The sequence below is a fragment of the Diaphorina citri genome, unplaced genomic scaffold (genome assembly GCF_000475195.1).
Source record: "Diaphorina citri unplaced genomic scaffold, Diaci psyllid genome assembly version 1.1 scaffold24, whole genome shotgun sequence".
Lineage (NCBI taxonomy): Eukaryota > Metazoa > Arthropoda > Insecta > Hemiptera > Psyllidae > Diaphorina > Diaphorina citri.
The window spans coordinates 459,804-472,556 of NW_007377462.1; the positions used below are offsets into that span (position 1 = coordinate 459,804).

At 41.7% G+C, this 12,753-nt stretch overlaps 1 protein-coding gene and 2 long non-coding RNA genes across 3 annotated transcripts in view; all 3 read left to right on the forward strand.

Annotated features, from left to right (window-relative positions):
- The window catches only part of LOC103509862 (low-density lipoprotein receptor-related protein 2-like), a 132,143-nt gene that overhangs the window by 111,591 nt on the left and 7,799 nt on the right, over positions 1–12,753 (forward strand). The window contains 8 exon segments of the mRNA XM_026823962.1: positions 333–513; positions 903–1,034; positions 1,510–1,714; positions 2,183–2,423; positions 6,201–6,461; positions 10,534–10,586; positions 11,481–11,714; positions 12,217–12,421. Of these exon segments, the coding sequence (XP_026679763.1) occupies positions 333–513; positions 903–1,034; positions 1,510–1,714; positions 2,183–2,423; positions 6,201–6,461; positions 10,534–10,586; positions 11,481–11,714; positions 12,217–12,421 (1,512 nt within the window).
- On the forward strand, positions 4,305–5,158 carry LOC113467720. Its single transcript, XR_003391690.1, has 2 exons — positions 4,305–4,372; positions 5,073–5,158. It is a non-coding gene; the product is annotated as an uncharacterized LOC113467720 (long non-coding RNA).
- LOC113467717 lies at positions 7,574–8,427 on the forward strand. Its single transcript, XR_003391688.1, has 2 exons — positions 7,574–7,630; positions 8,328–8,427. It is a non-coding gene; the product is annotated as an uncharacterized LOC113467717 (long non-coding RNA).

Genomic DNA, 12,753 nt, shown 5'->3' on the forward strand with positions numbered 1-12,753 from the left:
ATCAAAATGAAAATCGAAGATATAAATATAACATAGCCTAAGAGACGTATGAGGATAACACACGCCCGCTGTTTTACCAGGAGTAACGCGCTTGACCACTACACCTTACAGAAGGCAGGTGAGTAGTTGTTAACAATTGTCGCTCTAGTTCGAAACACCAAGGTCTTGTGATCAATCCCAGCGAGGATGGAATTTATCCTCAATTGAATTTGAGAATTTTGAACACAATAACAGTACATAGTAGCCTACTGCTGGAGTAAAGGTACTTTTCAGTCCTATGCGAGCAGTATAAATAAGCACTTTTATTTATTTATATTCTCTTTTCTCTTCAGATAATCGTCCATGTGACAAAGACACCGAATTCGCCTGTCGCAATGGCCATTGCATACCTAAACTATGGGTGTGTGACTTCGATAATGATTGTGGTGACGATAGTGATGAACCTGCCTACATGTGTCGTCAGAGGAATTGTACCAAAGGCTGGGAGCGATGCCCGGGCAAAACTAATTACAGGTAAGTGATGACTTTTAAATAGTATAGATTTATACCTTGAAAAAATTGTTCCTTCGGGTCGGATACAAAATTTGGCCGAATACAAACTGTGGGTGTGTGATTTCGAATGATTGTGGTGACGATAGTGGGAAAGATGCCCGTGCAAAATTTGGTCCTTCGGGCCAGATACAAAATTTGGTCCTTCAGGCCGGGTTCAAAATTTGGTCCTTCGAGCCGGATACAAAATTTGGTCCTTATGATTTTATTTTTCTTATGATTTTATTGCAAATGCATAAATGGCTGTGTGGGCACATTAATATAAATTTCTATGTATATAAAATTGTTTTTTAATAAATAATCGTAAAAAGTATTAATTAAGATAGAAAATTAATTCTATGTGTGTGTTGCAGATGTATACCTAAATGGCTGTTCTGTGATGGCAAGGATGATTGTAGAGACGGTAGCGACGAGTTGCCACAGAATTGTCCCAAGTGTCACGAAACCACAGACTTCCAGTGCAAGAACAACAGGTGTATACCCAAGTAAGTATAGATAATCCTTTTGGCCTTGACAGTATCTGAGATTAAACCTGGTTCAAGTTCAACTCATAAATTAAGCGATTAGGCAAAAAGTATTTGGTTCAAGTTCAACTCGAAAATTAAGTAATTGGGTAAAAAGTATTTTAGTCACAAACGTTGGCTTTTTTAAGGCTTAAAAAAGAGGTTTGATAGAGGGAATTGTAAGAACAAAGGGTCTTATCGTCCGAAAAGACCGAGTAGACTCTATTTATTTACAGCTCGCCCCGGGCGGAAAATTCTGTACCTAGCCCTTACAAGCGTGCTACCTTCCAAGCTCAACTGGGCTGACTTGGATGATCTTTAATCCACAATATTTGTACCAATTTAGCAACCCCCCCCCCTTTTTTTACGGACAACATTACGTCAATTGGAGAAAAATCCAAACAATCCCTTCATTTTATGTTAATTTCTCAAATTCTCCCGTGCCCCCTCCCACTAGACGCTGGATGTGCGACTTCGAGAACGACTGCGGCGACCAATCGGACGAGGCCGAGGACCTGTGTGCGGGCGCCTACCGACAATGTTCCGAGTCCGAATTCCAATGTAAGAACGGCAAATGTATTCCGGCCCAGTGGAGGTGTGACCATGATGAGGATTGTACAGACGGAAGCGATGAAATGGAATGCGGCGGCTTCCAGTGTAAGGTAAGGAACTCGTGAAATGAAACTAGAGATAGGAAACGATGAAATGGAACAATATCCAATCATCCAATGTAAGGTAATTATGAAATGAGTGTGGGGACTTAATTTGTTTGAATTAAAATCCCACAAATATTCTTAAGTTAATATTTTTTTATTTTACATAATTATATGCCATTTCATGTCATAGTGAGAGAACAATATTAATTATTTCAGTCTTAACACACTTCAATATAGGTAAAATATTATATCAATATATTTTTCACACTTTTTTTAATCCTCTCAATTTTTTCGCCTCAAAAAAATGAACTTTTGTCCACATCTTCCAAAGAAGGAGGATAGGGTAGGAGAAATAATATTTTTCCTTCACTTAAAAATAGGGGGAAAAATCTGCTCCATCTTTTTCACCCAAAATTTAACTTTTTCAAAATTGCCCTCATTATCAATTCCATTTCCCTCTTTACCCTATTCTAGAACGGCACGTTCCAATGTTCCTCTGGCCACTGTATCGCGGCCTACTTCCGCTGTGACGGAGACAGGGACTGTCGCGATCTGAGTGACGAAATGAACTGTCCCCCGCGCTACCCGGGCGGCCGGTTCTGTCCCGAGTACAAGTTCCAGTGTGCGTCCACCCATCTGTGCGTGGAACAGTCCGAACTGTGTGATGGGACTGACGATTGTGGGGACAACAGCGATGAGACCAGCTCTCTGTGTTGTAAGTATTCTGTGTTACTTATCTACTTTTTTTTTACCTTTTAGGCGCTTTAAAACACTACGGACAACTCATCTACTTTGAAACCCATAAAGAAGGAAAAAAAAATCTAGTGGACTGTTTAATAGTAAAATTGAATACAATTTTAATTGCTTGAATGGATGATTAAATAAAAGTCAATTAAGTTAAACCCAGCCTAGTTAGCTTGGAGTGTAGCGCGTCTGCCATACAAGCGCTTGGTCGCGGGTTCGATTTCTATCCGGGGCGAACTTGATCCTGAAGGTTCGTTCTCCTCTTTCTCTCTTCGATTTTGGGACTACAACACCTCTATTGTTACAGTTCCCTCTATCAAACATCAAAAAAATCTTGGCCTTCAATTTTTAATGAGCAAGTTTTTTTTTTTTCGAGGATATTACTATGATTTCATCTTTTCCCTCTCTCCTCAGCCAACATGAACTGCACTTCACTTCACAAGTACCAGTGTGACAACGGCCGTTGTATTGCGTCCTATCAACTCTGTGACGGCGTCGTAGGTAAGTGATGTCTTCAAAATAATATAGATTATACCTTAAAAAATTTGGTCCTTCGGGTCGGATACAAAATTTCGTCCTTCGGGCCGGGTTCAAAATTTCGTCCTTCGAGCCGGATACAAAATTTGGTCCTTATGATTTTATTTTTCCTATTATGATTTTATTGTAAATGCATAAATGGCTGTGTGGGGACATTAATATAAATTTCTATGTATATAAAATTGTTTTTTAATAAATAATCGTAAAAAGTATTAATTAGGATAGAAAATAATTTCTATGTTTATGTTACAGATGTATACCTAAATGGCTGTTCTGTGATGGCAAGGATGATTGTAGAGACGGTAGCGACGAGTTGCCACAGAATTGTCCCAAGTGTCACGAAACCACAGACTTCCAGTGCAAGAACAACAGGTGTATACCCAAGTAAGTATAGATAATCCTTTTGGCCTTGACAGTATCTGAGGTTAAACCTGGTTCAAGTTCAACTCATAAATTAAGCGATTAGGCAAAAAGTATTTGGTTCAAGTTCAACTCGAAAATTAAGCAATTGGGTAAAAAGTATTTTAGTTACAAACATTGACTTTTTTAAGGCTTCAAAAAGAGGTTTGATAGAGGGAATTGTAAGAACAAAGGTCTTATCGTCCGAAAACCGAGCAGACTCTATTTATTAAAGCTCGCCCCGGGCGGAAATTCTGTCACCTAGCCCTTACAAGCGTGCTACCTTCCAAACTAACTGGGCTGACTTGATGATCTTTTAATCACACAATATTTGTACCAATTTAGCAACTCCCCCCCCCTTTTTTTACGGACAACATTACGTCAATTGGAGAAAAATCCAAACAATCCCTTCATTTTATGTTAATTTCTCAAATTCTCCCGTGCCCCCTCCCACTAGACGCTGGATGTGCGACTTCGAGAACGACTGCGGCGACCAATCGGACGAGGCCGAGGACCTGTGTGCGGGCGCCTACCGACAATGTTCCGAGTCCGAATTCCAATGTAAGAACGGCAAATGTATTCCGGCCCAGTGGAGATGTGACCATGACGAGGATTGTACAGACGGAAGTGATGAAATGGAATGCGGCGGCTTCCAGTGTAAGGTAAGGAACGCGTGAAATGAAACCATAATAAAAGGAATATTGATAAACTATGAAAACGGGTTAGTGTAAGGTAAGGAACTCGTGAAATGAAACTAGAGATAGGAAACGATGAAATGGAACAATATCCAATCATCCAATGTAAGGTAATTATGAAATGAGTGTGGGGACTTAATTTGTTTGAATTAAAATCCCACAAATATTCTTAAGTTAATATTTTTTTATTTTACATAATTATATGCCATTTCATGTCATAGTGTGTGACCATGACGAGGATTGTACAGATGGAAGTGATGAAATGGAATGCGGCGGCTTCCAATGTAAGGTAAGGAACTGGTGAAATGAAACAAAGGAATGAAACTAGAGATAGGAAACGTGGAAACGATAAAATGGAGCTCCAATGTAAGAGTGGGATGTGTATTGAAGCGATGAAATGGAATGCGGCGGCTTCCAGTGTAAGGTAAGGAACGCGTGAAATGAAACTAGACATTAGGAAACGATGAAATGGAACTCCAATGGAAAATGTATTCCGGCACAGTGGAGATGTGACCACGACGAGGATTGTACAGATGGAAGCGACGAAACGGAATGCGGCGGCTTCCAGTGTAAGGTAAGGAACGCGTGAAATGAAACCATAATAAAAGGAATATTGATAAACTATGAAAACGGGTTACCATGTCTTGTATCACAATATGGAGGTTGGAGGATAACAAAAAGGAATAACTGAAGTAATAGAAAGTAAAAAAAAAATACTTCACTTGACTTTGGTGAAATCAACTGGACTAGTGGAATTAGTGTGTTTGGAGCTTTGGACTTGATCTTACTAATGGTCCTGACTCAATTATTTCGTGTCACAATAATTATTTCCTGGCCCTTGAAATAACTTTTTCTTAAGATTTTACCCAAAAAGATAAAACCTTTTTAAAACTTTGTCCACTCTTATTTGTACGTCGTTTTACCTAACTCATTCCCTTTTTATTTTTACGTCGTTTTACCTAACTTATTCCCTCTTTACCCTATTCTAGAACGGCACCTTCCAATGTTCCTCTGGCCACTGTATCGCGGCCTACTTCCGCTGTGACGGAGACAGGGACTGTCGCGATCTGAGTGAATTAGTGTGTTTGGAGCTTTGGACTTGATCTTACTAATGGTCTTCTTCTGACTTAATTATTTCGTGTCACTGCTGGCCCTTGAAATTAACTTTTTCTTAAGATTTTACCCAAAAAGATAAAACCTTTTCAAAACTTTGTCCACTCTTATTTGTACGTGGTTTTACCTAACTTATTCCCTTTTCATCCTCTTCCAGAACGGCACCTTCCAATGTTCCTCTGGCCACTGTATCGCGGCCTACTTCCGCTGTGACGGAGACAGGGACTGTCGCGATCTGAGTGACGAAATGAACTGTCCCCCGCGCTACCCGGGCGGGCGGTTCTGTCCCGAGTACAAGTTCCAGTGTGCGTCCACCCATCTGTGCGTGGAACAGTCCGAACTGTGTGACGGAACTGATGATTGTGGAGATAATAGTGATGAGACCAGCTCTCTGTGTTGTAAGTAGTAATTTAATCCGTTTTCTTCCAACATTTGTAGTTTTTCCTCTACAAGTACCTGAAAATTAACAGCGATGAGACCAGCTCTCTGTGTTGTAAGTAGTAATTTAATCCGTTTTCTTCCAACATTTGTAGTTTTTCCTCTACAAGTACCTGAAAATGGCTACTTTCTGTGTAATATCTCTAGTAGCGCGGTCAAACTTTCTTGACTTGTTGGGGCGGAGCGCTACCGCGCTCCCTAATAAAAAATTATTTCCAAGACTGATTTTATTTTGCTTTTGATCTCTTGCGACCACGGAAGCTTCTCTTAAAATAAATATTTTTCCTTACATTTATATTTCCATTTCCCCCCCCCCTCTTTTTGTAAGCCTATTTAGCTTGTAGGTGTGGATTATTAGCGCTGGGTCGTGGATTCGATTCTCGCCCGGTGTGAACTTTATTCGAAGCAGATGTTCGTCCTCAGAACTGCTGGCTTTCTCTTACCCTTATGAAAATTGATTGCAAATGAGGCACTTAGTAATACTGTGATATTCACAAAAATTGTTAAAAAGTTCTGCTTGATTCATGATTTGTTTTAATTGATTGATCTTTTTCCTCTCCCTTCAGCCAACATGAACTGCACTTCACTTCACAAGTACCAGTGTGACAACGGCCGTTGTATTGCGTCCTATCAACTCTGTGACGGCGTCGACAACTGTGGAGATGGGTCAGACGAGAACAATCTCACCCTATGTACGGTACACACGCGCGTGAAACCGTGCGAGCTCTACTCGCAGTATACCTGCTCGAATCACAAGTGTATAGACCGGGCCGCGCTGTGCAACCATGTGGACGATTGTGGGGATTTGAGCGATGAACTAGGATGCCGTGAGTATTACCAGTGTTGTTAAAATTTGGTCCTTCGAGCCAGGTATTATTTATCACAAAATTTGGTCCTTTGGGCCGGATTAAAAATTTGGTCTTTCGAGCCCGACTCAAAAATTGGTCCTATTTACTCACAAGCTGTCTGGCTAGGGGACGTTAAACAGGACGGATATAAAATTTGGTCCTTCGGGCCAGATACAAAATTTGGTCCTTCGGGCCACATATTATTTATTAGAAAATTTGGTCCTTCGAGCCAGATATTATTTATTAGAAAATTTGGTCCTTCGGCTGTTAGCCTTTAGTGACATTGAGGAAAAAATTCTCATATTTCTTTCCATCATTAGATTGTCTTTTATTTCAAGTTTCAAGTAAGGTTAAGGTGTTAAGTGTGTGAACGGGCTGTGTAACAAAGGCACCCCTTTTTTGCAGACAAAGAAAACTCGACCTGTTCCTCCAGCCAGTTCAGATGTAACAACGGTAAGTGTATCGACTACCATCTGGTGTGTAACAAGGAGTCAGACTGTGAAGATGACAGCGATGAGCCTTTGCATTGTAACGTGGACGAGTGTGCCAAAGTAGAAACGAACCAGTGCGGACACAAGTGTGTGGATACGCTGACGGGATACTATTGCGAGTGTAACACAGGATACAAGTGAGTACCATTTATTTAGTTTTGGACACTAGCCACTAGCCTGATCACCGGGCACTGAGGACTTTGAGAATATCTATAAACGATGGGCTTTCACCAAGACCAATTTGCTTGCAGGCTAGGTCAGCCACTCACTATAAGATAGTCCGCCTGTCAGATCTACCTGATGAGCACACACACTGTCAAATAGACCTGACAGGCGGACCTGATCAGGTATACCTGATATTAAATCAGCTTAACTCCGTACTTCTCCTTCCCCCTTCCATTCTTTAATTCTTCTTCCTTTGAGCGATGATGACATCGGGACGGTTTCTCCTAGCAGTAATAAAGTATACATATTCTATGGCCAAATATTATTTATCACAAAATTTGGTCCTTCGGGCCGGATTAAAAATTTGGTCTTTCGAGCCCGACTCAAAAATTGGTCCTATTTACTCACAAGCTGTCTGGCTAGGGGACGTTAAACACGGCAACTGTACTCCGTCTGCGTCCATTTGTGACGGCGTGGATGACTGTCGGGATGGTAAGTGTTTATGACATTAGGTTAGGCTAGGTCATGTCCGGCTAGGTCATGTCCGGCTAGGCAATGTCGTGCGGGCTCCATCCAATGTGATAACGGCAACTGTACCCCGTCTGCTTCCATTTGTGACGGCGTCGATGAGTGTTTAGAATAGAATATACCCTGTTTATACTCCCAGAATGAGACTGAAAAGTCCCTTTTGGCAACTGTACTCCGTCTGCTTCCATTTGTGACGGCGTGGATGACTGTCGGGATGGTAAGTGTTTATAACATTAGGTTAGGCTAGGTCATGTCCGGCCAGGCAATGTCGTGCGGGCTCCTTCCAATGTGATAACGGCAACTGTACCCCGTCTGCGTCCATTTGTGACGGCGTCCAGGCAATGTCGTACGGGCTCCTTCCAATGTGATAACGGCAACTGTACTCCCTCTGCTTCCATTTGTGACGGCGTCGATGAGTGTTTAGAATAGAATATACCCTGTTTATACTCCCAGAATGAGACTGAAAAGTCCCTTTACTCCTGCAGTATAAACGAGGTCTTATTTTTTTTTTATTTTTATTATTATTTTTTTTTTAACAACCAAAACTAATTTCGTCAAAATTGATGGAGTAATCGTTTTGTCTTCTCTCACAGTCAGGAGTGTTGGCACCTTTTCTATCCTATATAACTTTACTCTACTATGTATCTCATTTTATTCGCAGGTTCTGACGAGAAGCACTGTGATCTACCATGTCCGGATTTGGAGTTCAAATGTGCTAGTAATGGCAGATGTATACTCAACTCGTGGAAGTGTGATGGAGAACCGGACTGTAAAGATGGAAGTGACGAAGATCCCGCTATGTGCCGTAAGTATAAGTAACCTCGTTCTGAGAACGGCTGGCTTTCTCTTTTCCTGCTGTTCTGTCCTCCTGCCAGCCTAGTTAGTTTGCTTGGTTGGTAGCGCGTCTGCCTTATAAGCGCTAGGCCGCGGGTTCGATTCCCGCTCGGGGGCGGATCTCATCTTCAACGGATAATGTGCGTTCTCGGAACGGCTGGCTTTCCTATCCTGTTTTCCTTCTCTCTTCGATTTCGGGACGATGAAACCTTAGTAGTTACAGTTCCCTCTTTCAAAGTGTTACAAAGGTTTTTTTTTTCAATTTTAGGATAAAGATCTCGAGATAAAGTGATTTGGAAATCGAAGAAATAAATAAAAATAGTTAGACGTCAGGTCGATAAAATTGGACGTGGCTGAACTAGACGGCACCAATAGGAAAACCCTGAAGACGGCAATTCAGGATCCGCGCGGCATTACCCTCCATCCTGGCATTGGATATGTGTACTTCTCCAGCTGGAACTTACAGGTAATTTTAATTAAAATACCTACATAATTATGTGAATCTAAAGTCTGGCTGGGGAACGTTAAACAGGGAGTAGACCAGCTTAGTCTGGCTGGGGAACTTCAAACAGGGAGTAGACCAGCCTGAATTCCCTTGCTAAAGATATAGCAAAGATTGAGTGCGAAGGGCATCCGCTCGTAAAATTTGTAGTCAAAACCTAATATCAGCCCAAAGCAATTGCCCTAGTTAGGGCTAATTGAGAGGCTGACGAAAAACACCGACCCCGTCTGCACACGGGAAAAGGCGAAGAAAAAGAAGAAGTGGAATGGAACACACACATGCCTTCAGGCACACTCCATTTGTCAAGGGTTTAGGCATTGCCTTGCCCTTGGGATCAATTTAATTTGAAGAAACCTATTTACTGATGAAATTTGTAATGAAACAATTCCAATAATTATTGGAAATTATAATTTGTTCTATATTAATTCCAGGCTTACATAGGCAAGATCGGCATGGACGGGAGTAACTTCACACGGATCCTCACTCACGAGGACGACATTGCCTGGCCTAACGCCCTCACACTGGACTACTTTACGGAGCGACTCTACTGGGCCGACGCTCATCTGGACTATATAGCCTCCGTGGACTTGGACGGAAAACACAAACATATAGTTATATCGGGACAGAAAGTGCCACATGTCTTTGCGCTGACCCTGTTTGAAGATCATATCTACTGGACGGATTGGAACACAAAGTCTATCAATCGCGCTGACAAATTCAACGGTAAGTGATTCGGTTTGGGTTAGTTTAAGATTATCTAATGGACGTTGAACGGGAAGCACAAACATATAGTTATATCGGGACAGAAAGTGCCACATGTCTTCGCGCTGACACTTTTTGAAGACCATATCTACTGGACGGATTGGAACACCAAGTCTATCAATCGCGCTGACAAATTCAACGGTAAGTGATTCGGTGTGGTTAGGAGTTGAATATTATCTAATGGACATAGATGGGAAACACAAACATATCGTTATATCGGAATATCGGGACAGAAAGTGCCACATGTCTTTGCGCTGACACTTTTTGAAGACCATATATATTGGACGGATTGGAACACCAAGTCTATCAATCGCGCTGACAAATTTAACAGTGAGTGATTCGGTTTGGTGAGTTTTTGGGTCTCAGTGGATAATTGAGGAACCGACCCTTAGGGGCCTTCTTTCGAAGTAAGATCGTACGTAGTACAGACCCCCATTTCCGTTTCTTAGACCTCTATTTGAAAGGTTGACCACTGTTTTTTACAGCATTGTGGGCATCCTACGGGATTGGAACGCTATGATACAGACCACATGAAGTCCAATGTGATAGATGTTTCATTGCTACGAAATAAAAGAGACGGCAAAACACCTTTTTTTATTCTATACATACTTACTTACATCCCGTGTCCGTGAAAGACTCATTTTATAAACATGTGACCATCATTTCTTCTTTCTTTGAATTTGTATCACCATTTACTACTTGTTCTCCCCAGGTCGCGACTACCGAGTGCTTCGTAACACCAAACTGATTCAAACTTCCCTCTCCCCAGATTACAACGAAGTGTGCGCCAGTGCCGAAGTGTCGACTCTGGGCGGGTGCGAACACCACTGCATCTTAAACAGAGAGTAGACTAGTGTCTGTCTGTGGGACTATAAACAGGGAGGAGAACAGCTAACTCTGACCAGCCTCCCTACCTGGCAGTTTTCAAAGGGTTCTCTCTGCTTTTAAGAATAAGCACAAGTCCTCACGATGGTTGACTGCGGTTGAGGACGAGCTAATTAAACATGGCTAAAGACAATCACCCCGGTGTATGGCAGATACAAAAAGATACCTTTTCTTTATTCTGCCATCACTATTTGGCGAAAGGTAAAGCCGCTACAACGAAAGTTAAACAGAGAGTAGACTAGTCTCTGTCTGTGGGACTATAAACATCGAGGAGAACAGCTAACTCTAACCAGCCTACCTACCTGGCAGTTTTCAAAGGGTTCTCTCTGCTTTTAAGAACAAGCACAAGTCCTCACGATGGTTGACTGCGGTTCAGGACGAGCTAATTAAACATGGCTAAAGACAGTCACCCCGGTGTATGGCAGATACAAAAAGATACCTTTTCTTTATTCTGCCATCACTATTTGGCGAAAGGTAAAGCCGCTACAACGAAACTGGTTCTGGAAGTAAGTGACAAACACAGATATTATTTCATCTAACTCTCTATCTCACGCTGCGCTATAGCAGAAATGACGGAATATTTGGTGGCAATGATGATGGTGGACACTTGGGCACAGTTGTTGATTTCCATTTACAAATCGAAGAAATGTTCTATTTGTAAATCTTTTATTGTTAAATAATGCTTTAAAATTAATGAAAGTATCCCATTTTCTTCGGTATTTCCGTGTATAGACGGCGTTTTTCGTTTTGGCTACAAATTTTACAAGTGGATGCCCTTCGCACTCAACCTTTGCTATTTCTTTAGCAAGGGAAATTCAGGCTGGTATCCTCCACCACTGCATGAACATCACGGGGGGCAGTGGCTATCTGTGCACCTGCTACCAGGGCTTCATCATCGACAAGAACAACGCCAAGAAGTGCCTCGATGTGGACGAGTGCGCCACGGGGATACACCACTGCTCGCAAGTGTGTACGAACCTTAACGGAACGTACGCGTGTAGTTGTAACGCCGGGTTTACACTGAGCGACGGACTGAGCGGTGTGTGCAAGGCCAATGATAATAAGGTAAGTGGTACCTACTTGAAGTATTTTTTTTTTTTTTTTTTCATTATAACTATTATTATTACCATGTTTTTTTAATCAGATTTCTGAGCTTTTCTATCCCGTCCCGATAGAGAGTAGAGAGTTACCTTTACCTAACTCTAACCAGCCTAGCTAGATGGCAGTTTTCAAAGGATTCCCTCTGCTTTTAAAGAATAAGCACAAGTCCTCACGATGGTTGATTGCCAACTAAACATGGCCAGAGACCATCACCCCGGTGTATGACAGAAAAAAAGGATATCCTTTCTTTTTTCTGCCTTCGCCATTTGGCTACAACTGAAGACCCACCAACATTATCACTGGGCTAAAATTCGTTCATAGCACCTAAAATTCTTTCGATCTAATTATAATCTTATCGTAGCTACCAAGCTTTACACAAAAGCGTCGAAAAGATCAAAAATCTAATCTTCTGTGTCCCGCCGCGCGCCGTCTAAAACCTAATTTGACCCTCTCTTTCTTCTTTCAGCTGACCATCGTCTATTCGAACGGCCCCGAGATTCGCGCCTACGAGACGCACAAGCGCCGTTTCCGTGACGTCATCTCTGACGAGAGGAGAATCGAAGCCCTAGACATTGACCCCGTAGACGAGATAATTTACTGGGTGGACTCCTACGATAGAAATATCAGGAGATCGTTCATGTTGGAAGCTCAGAAGGGACAGGTCCAAGCTGGTAAGTTTGAACATTTTGAGACACCCATTATAATAGTAATTTCTGGAGTTCAGAATCTTGGGAGATCAAGCTTAGTGTGATACCCATTCGACCATGGAAATTGCTTTAGGAGTCTGTGTCTGTGTCGTAGCATGCTCATCCCGTAGTATGTTCCTCATCAGATGGTATTGAAGAGACGAGAACACCATCACCAGAAAGTAATCTGTTGAAGGATAAAGTATTTGCAATCGAAATACGAGTGCAAATTTCTTGTCCACCCTAGGAATTTTCCCCTTTTTTAACCGATTTATTTATTTTTTATTATTATTATTTTTTTTTTTAATCTAATAAAA